The following is a 16937-nucleotide window of genomic DNA, read 5'->3' as shown; positions in this document are numbered from 1 at the left end:
GCGCACGTAAAGCAGCTCAAGAATTTACAAAGCTAAATTTCATTGTACTGTGTGTACGTGTGTGTGTGTGTGTGTATGTATGTATGTGTTGTGTGTTGTGTGTGTGTGTGTTGTGTGTATGTGTTGTGTGTGTGTGTGTGTGTGTGTGTGTGTGTGTGTGTATGTGTGTGTGTGTATGTATATGTGTGTGTGTGTATGTATATGTGTGTGTGTGTGTGTGTGTGTGTGTGTGTGTGTGTGTGTGTGTGTGAGGTCAAAGGTCAAGGTCAAAGGTGTGTGTGTGTGTGTGTGTGTGTTGTGTGTGTGTGTGTGTTGTGTGTGTGTGTGTGTGTGTGTGTGTGTGTGCATGCGCGTGGACTGACAGACTTACGGCCAGCAACCGTCCTGCCAAATGTGTCCGCAGAAGGAGCACCATACCCCTTGATGGTTGCTGCCAGCACAGTGACTGTATAGTCGAAGCCAGCTGCGACATCCGTGAAGTTGTACTGGTTGACGTCAAAGTCCACGCTGACATTTTCTGTGCTCGTTGCGGCAGTGTGACGCGAATCACCAGCAAGCTCAAGCTGTGAACAACAGGAAAGCGCAAGTCAGTGGCAGTGAATCTGATGGCCAAACCAAGGTTTAATGTGATGTCAGTGGGACAATAGTCACCACATCTCGTACATGTAGATAGCAAGGCTTTGGGAACACTTGTCACGATGCGCATAGATACGGGAGTCAGTTCAGACAGAGTCCTCAAATAGCGGGCCAGCCGTAGGACATGGACAGTACACGCTACCAGTTGTCCAGGGAGAGGGAATACACTTTGGGCAAGTGGGTACTTTCACACCTATAACGCCCCCCCCCCCTCCCCCCCTCCCCCTCCCTTACCCACTCTGTCCACTGCCACAGAAGAAAACAAGATAGCAGCAGCTGACCATGGCACCAAGTTAAAATAAAAGACCACAGATGGAAGTGTAGATAGAGATTTAAAAAAAAACTGAGAACAGCCGTGTGCGTGTGCGTGTTGTAGTACGTTATTTTGCGCACTTCAGGTGTCTGTGGTGTTGGTGCAGGCGTGTGTTACCGTGGTGTGAAAAGTAGTCTTTGTCTTGAGTTCGTCGTGTCCAGTTGTGTATCCTTCATCGTGTAGTAATTAACTGATGTCTCAAATGGAACTATCTCGTCGTCTTCTCTAAGTGTGGAGATGGGACAGGGCTGGGAGTAGGAAGAGAAAGTCCAGTTCCAACGTGTGTGTGTGTGTGTGTGTGTGTGTGTGTGTGTGTGTGTGTGTGTGTGTGTGTGTGTGTGCGTGTGTGTGTGTATGTGTTGTAGTTGTTCGTCTAACATTACTTCTCCATCACTGCATCAGCTCAACCGCCACCACTGGACTGCCTTTTTACACTCTTTTTATTGACGAATAAACAAGAACACGGAAAACGACTACATCTTGACAAGACGACAGACCAAAGACTAGCTCACACAGTTTCGCGCATGCGCACAACACCACCAACCAATGACGCGTGTCCACAGCGACCAAGACGAAACAAACACGTGACACCAAATCTACCACATATGTATGTGTGTGTGTGCGTGTGTGTGTGTGTGTGTGTGTGTGTGTGTGTGTGTTTGTGTGGGTACGCATACATGCTCTGCTGCTTCTACATGCAAAGTTCAGCTATCATAACTCACCCGGTAACCAGTCAAGATGCCGTACGGATTCGGTGGAGGATTCCACGTCGCGCGCACCTCATTCTGCAAGTTCATGGACAATTCCACATTGATTGGTGCGCCGGGCACTGGACATGGGAAAAGAACACATCAGAAGGAACGACCCATTGTTGGCACGGCATACAACCTGAGAACGACAATACTGGAAAATTACTGGACTCTTTTGAGATGCACAGCACATCTCGGAAGGGTAGTGGATCTTGGGCAGCCCACAAGTGTGCGCTATGTCACAACTTGTAACAAGTACTGAAGACAGTTGCATTACTATTTACCACCAACGCCATCTCAGTGCCCGTTGCCCCATTTGGGTGGGGAGCAGGCGCTGCATGAGTGTTGTGAATGGCGTTGTCATGGGAAAGGTCTTCAGTGAATGGGTGCCAGATCTCGTCATGACTGTAACTCCGACTTGATTCCCTGGCTAGGTGCTTCTAGGCTATGCTATGCTTGATTTGTTTGAATTCTTTCTTGAGCATTCAATGTATTGATTTGTATTTGACTTGTCTTACCTGTGTCTACGTAACTTGCTTTGTAGTATCCTTGATCGTTGTGTTAGGCATTTGCCCAGATTTGTAGCATCCATGTTGGATTCGTCAGCATACTGCTCTGGTGCACTATTTCACGACGTAGTTACGTTCCTTTATTCGCTTCGCACTCGTAGTTTGAATTTCTTGAGTGCACGCACGGCGTATTTTTTTGTGTTTAGTTTAGTGACGTCGTGAGGTACTAATTTGGCTACTCGGACTGTACGAACTGTACCCGGGCGCGATCGAGTATCGATCTGGCTACATTTTTGGCGCTTGTGCTTTGACAGTCCGTTTTTCCTGTGTTTCCCTTTCAGTTGTTCTTCTCTCTTTGCTTCAATACACAGTCATATACTTGTTACTTCTTTCGTCTCCTTTTCTATCTTGCATATCCTCTGTAATCGTTCGTGCCATGTAAATACATACTGGTCGGTCTCAGTTCCTGGAACCTTTGAGTGTATGGTACACAACAATGAGAATTGTAGGCACTTAAAGGGGGGAACTGTATTAAACCAAAACTTTTTGTTGTCTCATCTTGTATCAGCTCCTGATCACGATGGTGTACTTCATCGTTCTCTGCGATGACTGGAAGTGGGTGAAAGCTTGAAAAGAAGGTGGCCAAAATTGTCCCGAAGTGCCGAGTGATGCCCGCCGGACTTGATCTCCACCTGTTCTTCTCTTTCGCAGTGTCTGAGATGCTTTTTGTAGGGTATAACAGCTTTCTTTCCTCCATCATAACCCTGCTTTGCTAATATCACAAGCCATGCATCAACAACGCACCATGCACAAACTGATGATGGTGGTGAGCGAATGAACGCTTATTATTGCCAGCATCTTGCAGCGTAGAGAGCATTGCGTGGGTCAGATGGCATCTTTACCTCTATTGCACCAGGTGTATCTTTACTACCATTACCCTACTCGAATATAACCGATGAGCTATGGAAGGAAAACAGCAGGAGGCACACATGCCTGCTATAAACGTGGCTAGACATTGCCTGTTTTCGTTCTGTACCCTGCCTTTGTAGTGGGCTCTGTGGAGTTCAGGAGCATTACACTTCAACCAGTTTACAAACACTTCTGGCGAGGCTTATAAAAGACAATAGTCCCACTTAGTCATGGGTTCGGGAAATGACAATGCATGCAGATAGGCCCTCAAATCCTATTCTGGCAGGGTGCTGCACATGCCATTGTTTGGTAAGTGCATTAAAAACAGTGTCGATGTAATGATAACGGAGGCATCACTTCACAATGACAATTGTTTACATACCATTCTCATCCGTGGCCGTGGTCAATTCAGACGAGTGATCACCTGCTCCAGCTGACGTTAGAGCCTCGACGTAGACCGTGTAGTTTGTGAAGTTAAGAAGGTTGTTCAGCACGATGCTGAAGTTGTTGGCTGGCAATGTGACGTTTCCGTAGAAAATGTTGCTGTTCTCACTTTGCAGCTCAAGGCCGTTGTACTCAGTGTTAGCGTCTGTGCCAGACGCATTGTAATACACCTAGTGTATAGTATACACACATATGCAGACACATGCAGACACATGCAGACACATGCAGACACATGCACGTGCGCGCGCACACACACACACACACACACACACACACACACACACACACACACACCACACACACACACACACACACACACACACAGAGACACACACACACATAAATACACACACACACACACACACCACAGCCATCTGTACTATGTATAGCACCAAAGAGAGGAAGAAAAAATATGGACCAGTTTAGTATACAAAATCGCCACAGATCAGTTTAAGTCTGTAGTAACACTCACTTGCAATCCTTGCCAAACTATTCTAAACAGCAATGGGTAGAATAGATATGTATATTATTGCAGTTAGCTGTCCCTCCCCTCTCCTTGTATATGTAAGACACTGACTTCTGACTAAGACTGATTATAATGGAACTTACAATATAGCCAGTTGGTACACCATTGAAATCAATGGGTTCAGTCCAAGAGACGTTCAGAGAAATGGAGCTGGCAGTGTCGACAACAACGTTTTGGGGAGCAAGTGGGACTGTTGATTAGCACAAACAAACAAGAACGCAGACACGCACGCGCGCGCACACACACGCACAAGCACACGTGCACACATGCACAAGCACACGCGCACACACGGACGCATACACGAATGCAAATGCACACGTAGCACACACCAAGGACTAAGGGTGCGTTTGGTTGGTACGATCTAGAACAGGATCGAACAGCTGGTGCACATGGAGCAGCCTCATGCCAACCAAACGGTACCCCAGAAACAGAACACATTTTCGTGTGAAATTTGGTGCATTCTTCAAAATGTGTATGGGTCACCATGGTCACTTTGTACGGTACGACGAGTCCAACCCAAAAGCGTATGCACGTGATCATTTGGGACCAAAATCGATGTTCCCGCCAGGTTTCACTGTGAAAAAGTGAAACTGCTCGGTCTGCTCAGCCTCGAGGCCGGAGCAAGCAGAACATGTTCTGGCCGACCCAGAACAGGTGCAGTCCCAACCAAACGCGCTGTTCGGGTGAATCCTGTTCTAGTTCGTACCAACCAAACGCGCCCTAAGTAAGCCACGGGCAGCAAAAGATTGGCACACAGAGCGTGGTCTCTGAAATTTAGCATATTCCAGGGCCGGGAGCATGACCAAAGTCTACCTGCTTCCATAGTGGGCTTTCAGCTTTACCCACAGCGCATAAAATTGGTAGGAAATGAAGCATTGGGATATATCCCTATTTCATGTGCAGCATATTTCGCCGTATACCAGTTACTATTCACGGGACTGCCGTTGCGCCTGCTGTAGCTCCGCTCGCTGCTATGATGCGTGAACGGCGCAGGAAAGAGGACTAGCCTTGCCGCATGATGCCAGAGCCATTCTCATTAAATTTCGTCACATCCATAGATACCGCCATTCCGGCAACAGGCTCTCAGCTGCACCAAATAAATAACTTTGCCAATATTTCGCCCATTGGGCATCATCAGGGCATTGAGGAAGGGGAGGCAAAAACACGAAATATAGAGACGAATAATGCAGGCAGATGAATGTTCTAGAACTAACACATCGTGGTGACACAAAGTTATTTATTTGGTGCAGCTGAGAGCCTGTTGCCGGAATGGCGGTGTTTTCAAGTGCAAGAAATACGCTGCAATGGAGTTTGGGAATTCTGAAGAAACACATCCATAGATCTCTCACATAAGGTGCTCCTACTGTTCACTAGCTACTGACATAGTTAGTAGTGGCCAATTGGTTGGGCTACTTGGAAAACAAGCCGGAAACTAGAATATCTGCCTTCAAAAGATCCTGTTAGACTGTGTAAAAGCGTTCAGTGTAATGGCATACGTGGCTATTGATACCCGGCAGCAACAGCGGCGTATCGGAGAGCGGATACTTACTGTCTGTTAGTGTTCTGTTGGTGACAAAATCACTGTAGGGGCCAAATCCATGCGCTGTTGCACCTCTGACACGGAAATTGTACGTGGTGTAGGCGTCCAATCCGGAGATAGTAGACATGTACGTCGTGCCAGACAGGACAGGCACAGTGCCGTTTGTATTCTGAAGGCGGTGATCAGTGCCATGAACCTGTAAAGCAGGGTTTTTGACAAGTTGGAAAATGAACACGGTGCGTAAATCCTATGCATACACCCTTTCAGTACAGTGGTTATAAACGTATGCAACATGATGAGTACAAAATTGTAGCAGAGAGGTATAGAGGCAGCAACTTCGGCGATCGTAGATGGGCAACATCCGAGATACGATATTCAACAAAAATCGTCTTCACTTGGTAATTTTCGGGGCAGTTGTCATTAATCTTGCTAAAGGCTGGAGAGATTGCACTAAGTCATTTCACGATCCTCATCTGCTGTAGTACTGGAAAATCGCGACCTCCATTTAAAGCTTGTGATGATTGATGTAGTCTTTTTCACAGACAATGGTTGATCCGATAGCCTCTCGCAAATACATGCATGCAGCAACTAGGGAACAAATTGAAAAGGATACCAGAACAGCATAATTGTACAACACGACGATTTGAAAGGTCTCCTTGCATTCCATATGTGAGCATGCATTCCAGATTAGAGTTGACGCCACTGAAAATGTATCAAGTGCACATGGAAATAAACACATCAATGTTTTCTCTCATACCCCCCCCCCCCCTCTCTCACACACGCACACACACGCACGCACGCACGCACATGCACACACACACACACACACACACACACACACACACACACACACACACACACACATGAAAAGCATACCATTGTGAGGTTGTATTCGACTTCGTATGCAGTGATTATGCCATTCTGTTCTGTGCATGGAATCGGTGACCAGGAGATGATCGCACTGTCAGAGGTGAGCTTCTGAACAGCCACATTTTGCGGCGGAGCCTCTGGGTCTGTGCAAAGCGAAGCAAACAATAATCAAAGAAATGCTGTTTTCAGTGAAGTCTTGTTGACTCTAAGTACAGACAAGCCTACTTGCTACTTGACCTATTCGGTGAGGCAGGCAATTTTGGCTATGATATCTTTACCACTTTCCAATCAAATCGATTTGGTGAAGACAGACTAAGTCGCCAAGGCCTCCAGTCACGGGTCAGTACATTCCTTGCTGAACTGAGGTTTAAAAATCAGAATTGTCGCAAAACTTAGACCATCACTAAAGCAAAACATGTTACAAATGACCCAAGGACCATCACAGACGTTCTTGCAAGACACAAGCAAAGGAGATATATGGGTACGTACTGTATTCCACAGTTTTCACAGAGAGCGGCGTACTGTAGTCTCCAGTGCCGATGTTATTAGTAGCACGAATGCGGACAGCATAGTTCTGGCTTGGCTCCACACCAATCGTTGCCTTCCGGTTATCGGCCGGAATTTGGGTTACGTTAGTAATGGTCTGCCTCAAACAGTTATCATAAGAAAACCTGGAGTGAAGAGATCACATGACCATGAAGGAGGCCTTTTACATCTATGATATTTTCAAGTCAATAATGCCTGTAAAGGGGGGTGATGAACGGTTCCTCTGTCCACGGAGTAGTCAAAGCCAGGTGGACAGACTCTCCTTACATGCAAGGTGGAACAGGATATAGTTTCCGTATTTCCCGGAGTATAAAAGCCTCACCCAGATTGGTTTGTCATGAAATACAGACATCTACCCCGGATCCCTGCACATCATATTTCATTTGACTTTTTGGGGATGGATTAAGAATGTTTAAAGTGCGGCTTATACTCCGGAAACGATACAAATTTCTCCGAATGTAAGTCAAAGCCGTTTGCACTAAATAGCAAGGCCAGAGAAGTGGCGCGACTCACGTTCGAGCATGATTTACTACTCAGGGAAATGTGTTGAAAGGATATGGAAGAAACGTAGTAATTGTTCCTCGTACTTGCCTGGCACTAAACGAATCATGCCGTGCTGTGTTTGGTTAGTACAAAGATACTGTGCGGAAATTGACACATTTCACCAGTAGACATGCCAAATAAAAAAGGCCCAGTGAAGACATTAGGCTAGATGTCCGCCTATATTCTGAAATCAACATGTGCCGTAGAAGTCACCATACAACGTACATGTGATAAGCCATACACCTTTCCCTACGGGATGGCATGTGACAGTTTTGCGTACGCGTACAGTATCTGCATGCCGCATGTTTGACGTAAATCGGATCCAACACCAAGCGTGCAACTAGCCCAAAGTAGAATGTACTGGTGTTCCAGGGACGGCAGCTCCTTATACACTATACCAGTTAGACGCATACAGAACACCTACGACTGCGCGAATAAAACATCGGTGCTGATGCACTGAACACACGGTTTCACATGGCCTCCTATTCCTGTCAGAAGATCATCTATACCGTGCAGAGCGGTGTTCAGATTTCTCTTCACCAAGCATTCAAATACCAGCGTACACCGTACCAAAGTTAGCAATCTTCTAAACAAAAAAGGTGAACACGTACTCTATTTCGTAGATCGTGATAGGAGCATTGTTGATGGTGGGTTCCACCCATTCAACCTCAATGAAGTTCGGTGTGTTACTAAAAAGTGTAAGCTGGGCTGGAGCGTCAGGCTTCTCTGCATTCACAAAGGCAACGCCGGAGATCACAGAGAAAAGCAAACAGAAGAGGTAAGTGAGCACATGGTGGGCCCTCTCAACTATTGGCCACATACACACACACACACACACACACACACACACACACACACACACACGCACGCACGCACGCACGCATGCGCACACAAACTGGTGAGCTAGAGTATATAAACGTCATCCTGATACAAACTAAAAAACCCTGATGGAAGATGCAAATACTGGTGTCTGGCAGAATGGGAAGGGACACATGCTATATTTACAGCAAGCAGGGCCCCATCGGTATGGTGGGTACTGCCATGGCTGTACCAGTTTTTGTTTTACCCGTTCCAGTGTTCATAGGTTGTTCAATGTGCAATCTTTCATGTGGAAGTAATAATACGCTATCCTCGCCCACTCCTTGCTAGAGATTCTCCCTCTGTTCTTTTCACCCAATTCGGACTGTAGTGCGATCTTTATATCTCTTGTTAGCAAAATGTTGACTTGCTGAAAACCCCTGATACAATGCGGAGACTTACACTGAGGTATCTATTCATAATCTATGCAATCCAGCACACCCTGGCGGTCATAACGGCAAAGCCTTCCCGAGAAGGCAACCCGAGGGTCGTAGGGCCCAACGGATGCGTCCAGGAGCAAGATCTCAGCCATCATGACCGACAATAGGTGTGCTTGATCTAACTTCTTACACAAGGAGTCAAAATGTTGAACTGTCTACCCCCCCCCCCCCAACCAACCACAAATTCCCCCTAATGATGTGAACTGGGCAACATGAGCTGAGTGTGACTACAAGAGAGCCAGCTATTGGCCAGGGCACCTGGGCAACGATCACGTGCCGTGTCAGAAACTGACGTTGGGCACTGGGAAATGATTGGCCCAGTAGACGACCTGCGACCGTACCACCCCTCGGTAGCTGGCTCTGGGCCAAAGCAAGTCTTACCTAGCACAGTGACATCTGTTGTGGAGACAAGCTGACCAGCAGGTGTATTGGCTTGACAGGAGTAGGTACCATTGTTGTTTCTCTTTGACACGGGAATGGTCAACGTTGTTTCTCTGTAGGGAAGTCGAGTACCAGCATCTGCACCTGCAAACAAGGCAACGCAAGAAGCAATTGGGGAGTTTGAGGATGATTTAACTCTGATGGATGCATCGTGCTTATAATTGCCAGTGTTGGACAACTAGGGTAACTTGTAATCCGTTGGCAGTTTTTTCTTAATGTAGGATGATTCTCGGTTTTAAACCACTTTGCAGAAGGTAGTTGCTACAGATAGCGCCATCTTGGCCGTGATGGACCCAAGCCAAGTTTGGGTCCATCCTATTTTACTACACACATGTACATGTACATGTGCTCAATCCGCCGACAGAACTCTTTTGTCCTTTGGGGATGTAACATGTCTACCCAACAAGTACTGTAATACAAGTAGATGTACATGCTGTGCAGACACTCACCTACGCTTGTTGTGATGGAGCTTAGAACTTCGGCAGGCGTGAGGCCGGGAGCGGTGATCACGATAGCTGGGGCTGGATTACCACTGAATCGGCACAGCACTGTGATAGCGCCGGGGAAGATGACATTAGCTGGAGGAGAGATTACCACGTTACGGGGACGTACTGTGCAAACGAAAGCAGACAGACAGGCACGCAAACAGATTCATGAACCCGCCCAGAGGAAGGCGAGGATCCTCAAAATTAGATGCTGTGTAACATGTAGTTTTAGGTGTGGTAACATTTCTGTATCAGGGACCTGCCAGGTTTCAGGTGTAATGTAGAATTAGGTGGCCAGCTTTCCCTGCACCTACGGTGCATACTCCAGTGCCCTTTAGGTGTAATCTGGATTTAGTTGCCTGGTTTCTCTACCGAAATTACCGAAATATTACCTATCTCTTAAACTGTCACCAGAAAATCCTATATCGGATTTGGTTTCTAGCTAAAGGATTTCGCTAAACAACCTACGAAAATTGATGAAATGGTTTCTTTGAGGTGTTTGGAACTGTTTTCCATATACGTCAGCAGGAATAATTCAAACTTCAAGCCTATCGGCCAATTTTCGGGATGAAGCTTCCGCTGTAGTACAGTTACAATCAGTAGATATTGCAACCTGTGGCAGTGCTCCCCAGTCAAGCACATACATCTATTCATGGTATCTGTGTACTTATTCAGCATACTAAGCATCCTATATTACTTTCCCTGCCAGTTCTATCATCATCTGCATCCATTACAACACTCTGGATAATGTAGAATACTCAAATCCTATATATATATAGCCTTGGGCTCCGACAAAAAACTGACATGTCCTCTCTAAAACAGCCCTAGAAGTCAAGTGGTAACACTGGCACTGCCCTAACACCTTACAATACAATCTAGGCACACAACTTATCCCGGGCAGAAGCATGGTAATGATCATTGGAAATTTTTCAAAAAAAATCCTATAATTATATAGGATTTGACAGTTTAAGAGATAGCTACAGTCATGCCCTAGGCAATAGGGGCGAAAAAGAAAAAAAAGTCAGCGGGTACAGCTTTTCTCGGCTGCAACTGGTGTGATTATTAAAGTGCACCCATAGTTATACATAGTCAGGCCCGGGTGGAGAGCCAAGGATTAATTTAAGAAGAAATGAGGACCAAGGAACTACATGTACAAGTTATGCTTTAAATGTCCACTGATGCCAGTACCGTTGGTCAGTGCCGTGCAATGTTATCGCATGAGCTGATTGTAAAGTAACTGGTGGTGGTAGTGGATATTATAGCGTAACTTGTAGTTCCTTGGTCCTAATTTGTCCCATAGATGTACCACATGTTTTACCATATTCTATTTTAATCGCTACCAGATTCACCCAGAGCCTGCAATTCTCCTTTCTACATAGTGCTCTTTCATAAAAGTCAGTGCCACTGGGCTTGCAAATTTCTGGAAAACTGGAGAGCCAGAGAGATTGCCTTGACCCACCTGTTAAATTAAGTGTCCAACATGGGTAGCACCACAAGCCAACCACACCTCGCCGCACAGGTGATTGATCGAGTATTGAGCCATAATGTGTTACTTCTGTCTTTCCCACTTTTAATTTTAATTTTATTGATTTTCCAAAGGCAAACAGATGCCTATTACGGAAATCTCAATGGTGAAATTACATGTATGTGAACTGGGAATGTTGAAGGAGAGTTCTAAAAGGGGGAAAGACGTTTAAGAAGAACTCTTGCATGACAGACTGAGTATACGTACACATGATTATAATGTAAGGAGCAGTGATACTGAGACATCACTACTCAATGTGAGACTTAAAGCGTCATCTCAACTGACAACGTGTGGTGAGTGCAAGGGACTGGCAATCACCTCTCACAATTCACTTACTGTTGACTGTGATGATTGCAGAGTCTGTGGCAGTGCCAGCAAGACTGCTGCCGTTGACATAACCTGCCTTAGAGACAGTGCTCACACAGGTATATGTACCACGGCTGGGAAACTTGACGGTGGAAATCGTCAGGGTGCTTGTCAATATTGCTGGAGAAGAAGACGTAGCTGGCGTTGTTGATCGTGTGACTACCTGACTGGCAGGGAGTGCTACATTATCATGTTCCCATGATACTGCAGGAGTTGGATGACCGTATGTTACACACGTTCTTGTGGTAGAAGCATCTTCATTCAAAGTAACACTAATCGGTCCCGTGGTGATCCGCGGGGCAACTGTGAAGGTACAGGGGCAAATAAGAATGTCATCAGTTTTACATGGCTGATAGAGGTATTACCAGCAGCTTCACAACAGTAGTACTCTGCACTCCTACGAAAACGTTGTGTGCCAGAAATATTCTAACTATCACAGTCTTCATTCCCTGACGATGCAGACCTAGCACGAGTACTGATTTCAAAAACATTATAAAACAGTCAATCTCCATAATGTAAAAAAAGAGAAGAAACACATGAGAACGAGTTATGCAGCAACTATCCACGACTGTCACAAGATGATAAACTCCTCTTCTTCTCTTTTTTACATTTATTGCTGGCTCAGTATCCGAGTTTAAAATCTCCGTAATGTCCAAACATTATCGGACATGGCAAAATTTTCGATTTCGCTCAAAGTTGGCTCATTTTATCCCCTGGAGGAGCGCATCCACCCATTATGACAGTTTGGTCCAGAGACCCTGCACTCCCGGGATATCGGACAAAGTCAAAACATTGACCAAAATACACACCGCAACCAGCTACAAAAGCATAGCCAGCAATCGCATGTCATCACGTACATTCAAAATCAACATAATTTTTCGAATCGACCTTTTTTTCAGGATCACTTTTCAACGAGGACGAAGCAAAGTCGGCCGAACGAAGCCTAGGGGAAGAAAATAACCCTCTCCACTTCACCATCACGATACTGACATAGATACGAGATGAAACAACTAAAAAATCCACAAGAAAACTGTACGGCCATCATCGCGCTGACTTTGGTCTGAGAATTTCTATCACAATCAAAAATGTACGAGGAGCACTCAAAAATAAGCAACAGACGTACCTCTATCGCTCTCTACTCCTTTTTCAAGGCACACAAGTCGACTCTCCACTTTCAAACCAGGAACCAGACATACCAGTGGTCCTTTTCAGCTGCTCCACGAGCGCAGGAAATGTTCACCAAGGGGCGCAGAGCAGCATCCATTCCAGAAAAAGAGCTAAAATACGAGTGAGACTGCATGCCTGAGTACATGAGTACATGTATGAGTACATGCAGAAAATAGTCAATTTCAGCGTTTCTGCTCCAAACAGCAACTAGCTTCGACTAGAAACAAAGATTACACCAAAGGATCAAACAACAACCATTTGCTGCAGTTTTTTTGCAGATGGCTTCCTTGTGCTGGGCCCAGCACGCCAAAAATCACACCTCGGAGGAGTACAAAAATTAAAACTCTCAGACGTCCTCGATTGCTGGCCATGGGGAGGGATCACAGCTTCTCACAACAAAGCAACGCAGCCAAGCCGACTATGTCCGCACACTGATCCAAGTTGCCATGTAATATTTAGCCATCCAACTGGCGACTGGGGACTTGTTGAGTTCCTGGAACGAATCAATCAATTCAGCCTGCCTACACATACTATCTTCAAGGGCCAGTAGTAGTGAGGGAACGACTTTGATATGTAGAAAAGACCACCACCATAGTCTGCTACAACATGTCATGCTATTGTCCAATGGTCTTGCCAGTATCGTCATCGACATGCATGGACATCTGCCAACGTCCTTCACAGCTGAGACTTTCAGCTCGTGCTTGTCTTGATTGCGCTCACCTTCCCCTCCTATGTAATCGTAATGACTTAGAACCTTCCAAGTTGGAAGGCTGTTGGAGTGCGCATCCAAGATGTCCTAGAGCTGATAGCCAGTTAGTTCTAGAACGTCAGCACCCTCAGTCAATGTTGTGCAATGTTATCGCATGAGCAGGGTTCTAGCCAGGTCAATATAGTAGGGGGGGGGGGGGGGGCGGGCATGGGAAAAAAGTTACCCCATGACCCATTTTTTTCATTGTCCAAAATTGTGTTGCCATGCAAAATGTAACATACGGGGTGAGCCCCGACTTCACCCCTCACAAATGTGACTTTATGAGCCCTCTAGTAGTGACTATCGACTGTATTTTCGTTGAATTGCGTGAAAAAACACAAAAATCGGAAAATGAGTAGGGGGCGGCACTTTTCACAGGGGGCGCTGCCCCCCCCCCCCCCCCTGCCCCCTTTGGCTAGAACCCTGATGAGCTGATTGTTTAGTAGCTACTGGTGGTGTTAGTGGGCATTATAGCGTAACTTGTAACTGTTAGTTCCTTGGTCCTTTTTCTTTTCTACAAACACAGGAAATACTTGAATATTTCTTTCTTTTTGCACCCACATTGAACTCATACTCGGACAGCGGCATAAACACGACAGGTGTACAAGACATTGTTCTCCTGTGAAATTCTTAAAAAAAGTGCGATGTGTCCTTCGGTTCGAGACTTGGCACAGAGATAGGGAGACAGACAGACCGGCAGACAGAGAGAGAGAGAGAGAGAGAGAGAGAGAGAGAGAGAGAGAGAGAGAGAGAGAGTGAGAGAGAGAGAGAAAGAGAGAGAGAGAGAGAGAGAAGAGAGCGAGTGCGTGAGCGAGCGAGTAAGCGAGAGAATAAGGGTGCGTTCTATATTCTGAAGCTTCTCGGAGAAGAAGAAAAGAGAAGTCGAAGAAACTGGTATAATTTTAGAACGGGTCTCGAAGAATTCGGAGATATTTTGCAATTGTGAAGCAATATGAAGCGCCAAAAGGGCCGCGATCTTGAGTGTCACGAATGTAGTACGCATTGTGCGTATGCGAAAAGGGAAATGCGTACACTAGTGATAAACACATGGCTTTTAGCCGTAGTTCGCATGCGCTTATCCCAAACCGTGGGAATCTCCAAGTTTCAACCACCTCTGTCGCTTGGAGAGCTTTGGAGAGACTCCTAAAATCCGGTGAAGATATAAGAACAGCTCCCGAACTTTTCCGAGAGAATTTAGGAACGTACCTTAAGTGAGAGATTTCGAGAGAGAGAGAGAGAGAGAGAGAGAGAGAGAGAGCGAGAGAGAGAGAGAGAGAGAGAGAGAGAGAGAGAGAGAGAGAGAGACAAAGAGAACAATTTTTGCACCAACTTACTGTACACATCCAGATTTACATTAGTGCCTCGCAGTTCCCCTCCCAATGAGATGTCTGTGTCTCTGTTATCAGCGTCGCATTGATACATTCCGCGGTCACTGAATTTGAGATTGCTAATTACTAGCGCAACATTACCAGCTGAGAATTGCACATCTCCACCTGACGATATTGGCTAAAAACGGGAGAAGCATGCAAAGGATGATACGGTCTGCATCTTCAAATGTGACAAAAATTGAATGCATGATGAAACAGCCGGGCTGCTCTGCTTCTTCATGCACCAGCCATGTAATGGATTCTTAGGGTTCACAACATGCAGTTTACAGTGCGGGAGTGTTTAGCTCCCTACATGTGCACACTTTATCGCATGTTTCTTGTGAATTCATTTGATGCCTTTATACCAACCGTGTTATTTCGTAGCTTGATTTGTAGGAATGAAAGTGTTGGGATTGTGCGATTGGGAAGTGTTGGCAAATGCGGCAAAAATGTAGAAAATATGGGCCGTTGCTTGTATGTGGGCGTGTGTGTGTGTGTGTGTGTGTGTGTGTGTGTGTTTTGCTGCAAATTTCTCGTCGCCGATATCCTCCTGACTTAGCAAACATTGTCTGGTGAGTTTGCGGTTGAACCTTTTGCCGGCCAAGTGAGGTTTAAAAGCGTTACACACACCATTGCTCAGCTGGCATGCCAGTATTGTACTACCGATGCGTGTCACAGGTCAAAGGTGTACATATGTGTGTGGTGTTGGGGGGTATACCTTTTCTAGCTCCCTCCCTTCTCAAACACATACGAAAGCACACGAGCACACATAAACACACGGTCTCAATTTCTTTCTCCCCATGGCCCGATTCTATAATTCAAGGAAGAACGGTCTAAAATAGAAGCGCTAGGCAAAAGCCTGTCAGGTGTATTCCAACATAACATGGGTGCGCAAGACAAAAGACCTGGGCTTCTCACCGTTGTGTCCTTGAACCAGGATATTGTTGGCGTGGGAACTCCATACATGTCGCAGATGAACCGCGCTGTGGCTCCCTCTGATGAGCTAACGGCCTGAGTGCTGGTCAGCTGTATGGTGGGTACTGCCAGTCAAACAGAAGCAAAAACAGGCAACAGTACCTTTATATTACATACTAGTATTTGCCAACCCAACCAACACAGTTCCCTTACATACATGCCTAGCTTCTCGTAGTTTCCTTTTGTCTCCCTTATTTGGTTAGTTTTCGCCAATTTTGGCCAGTTTTCTCTTTTTTTTTTGCCTGCAATCCTTTTTTTCGTTTTGTGTCTTTTTTGAATTCTTTATTTTCACGATGGCACCATCGCCAATAAGAGATAAATTTATGTTGTTGTTTGAATTCTTTATTCTCACGATGGCACCATCGCCAATAAGAGATACATTTATGAGAAGGTGAGATTGTGGGTTAAACAGTTGGAAAGTGATTTACATCACTTTGAACTTTACAAGTATGGGAGAGGGTGAGCGCTGCAGGAGCAGATTGATGTTTGAATTCTCTATTCTCACGATGGCACCATCGCCAATAAGGTGTTGTTGTTGTTGTTGTTGTTGTTGTTTTTGTTGTTTGAAAACACACAACTTAGCGATGTATGTTTTGCATTCTACTGCCGATTCACCTCGTGGATTCCTCCAACACCGACAGAGGAATTGTGTGTATGTGCTTGGCACTGGTCACAGTTCGCATTTCAAACACCACGAAAGTTGTTTTTGAACACTTGTAGTTTTGCACTATATCCCTTAGTTCTTCACAAATTCCCGGTATGCTTGCCTAGTTTTCCTGTAGACTAATGGGAAATTTGTTTGATTGGCAAGTATGATATTTTAAAACTTCAGCATATTGCTGGATATAAGCCATGATTGGATGTAAAGTGTGTATACAATTTAGATGGCCCTACATTACACTTTATCCATACACCTTCACTCTTCAAACGGTCTCTGGGCTACATTAACCCTTTGTGTACCAGCCCCATCTCGAACCGTA

The 16937-nt window shown here is 45.6% G+C and overlaps 1 protein-coding gene across 2 annotated transcripts in view; it reads right to left on the bottom strand.

Moving 5' to 3' along the window:
• LOC135829398 (mucin-3B-like) overlaps positions 1-16937 on the bottom strand; it is a gene marked incomplete at its 5' end in the record, with an annotated part of 156468 nt that overhangs the window by 13806 nt on the left and 125725 nt on the right. For both annotated transcript variants that reach the window (XM_065341805.1, XM_065341806.1), the window contains 13 exon segments: positions 371-563; positions 1672-1778; positions 3499-3730; positions 4170-4276; positions 5636-5822; positions 6503-6639; positions 6986-7167; positions 8197-8311; positions 9265-9408; positions 9774-9935; positions 11671-12003; positions 14950-15121; positions 15901-16022. In XM_065341805.1, the coding sequence (XP_065197877.1) occupies positions 371-563; positions 1672-1778; positions 3499-3730; positions 4170-4276; positions 5636-5822; positions 6503-6639; positions 6986-7167; positions 8197-8311; positions 9265-9408; positions 9774-9935; positions 11671-12003; positions 14950-15121; positions 15901-16022 (2193 nt within the window).

This window comes from Sycon ciliatum, chromosome 13 (genome assembly GCF_964019385.1).
Source record: "Sycon ciliatum chromosome 13, ocSycCili1.1, whole genome shotgun sequence".
Classification (NCBI taxonomy): domain Eukaryota; kingdom Metazoa; phylum Porifera; class Calcarea; order Leucosolenida; family Sycettidae; genus Sycon; species Sycon ciliatum.
Note: the sequence above shows the minus strand (reverse complement) of the source record. Positions and strands in the feature narration are given on the sequence as shown.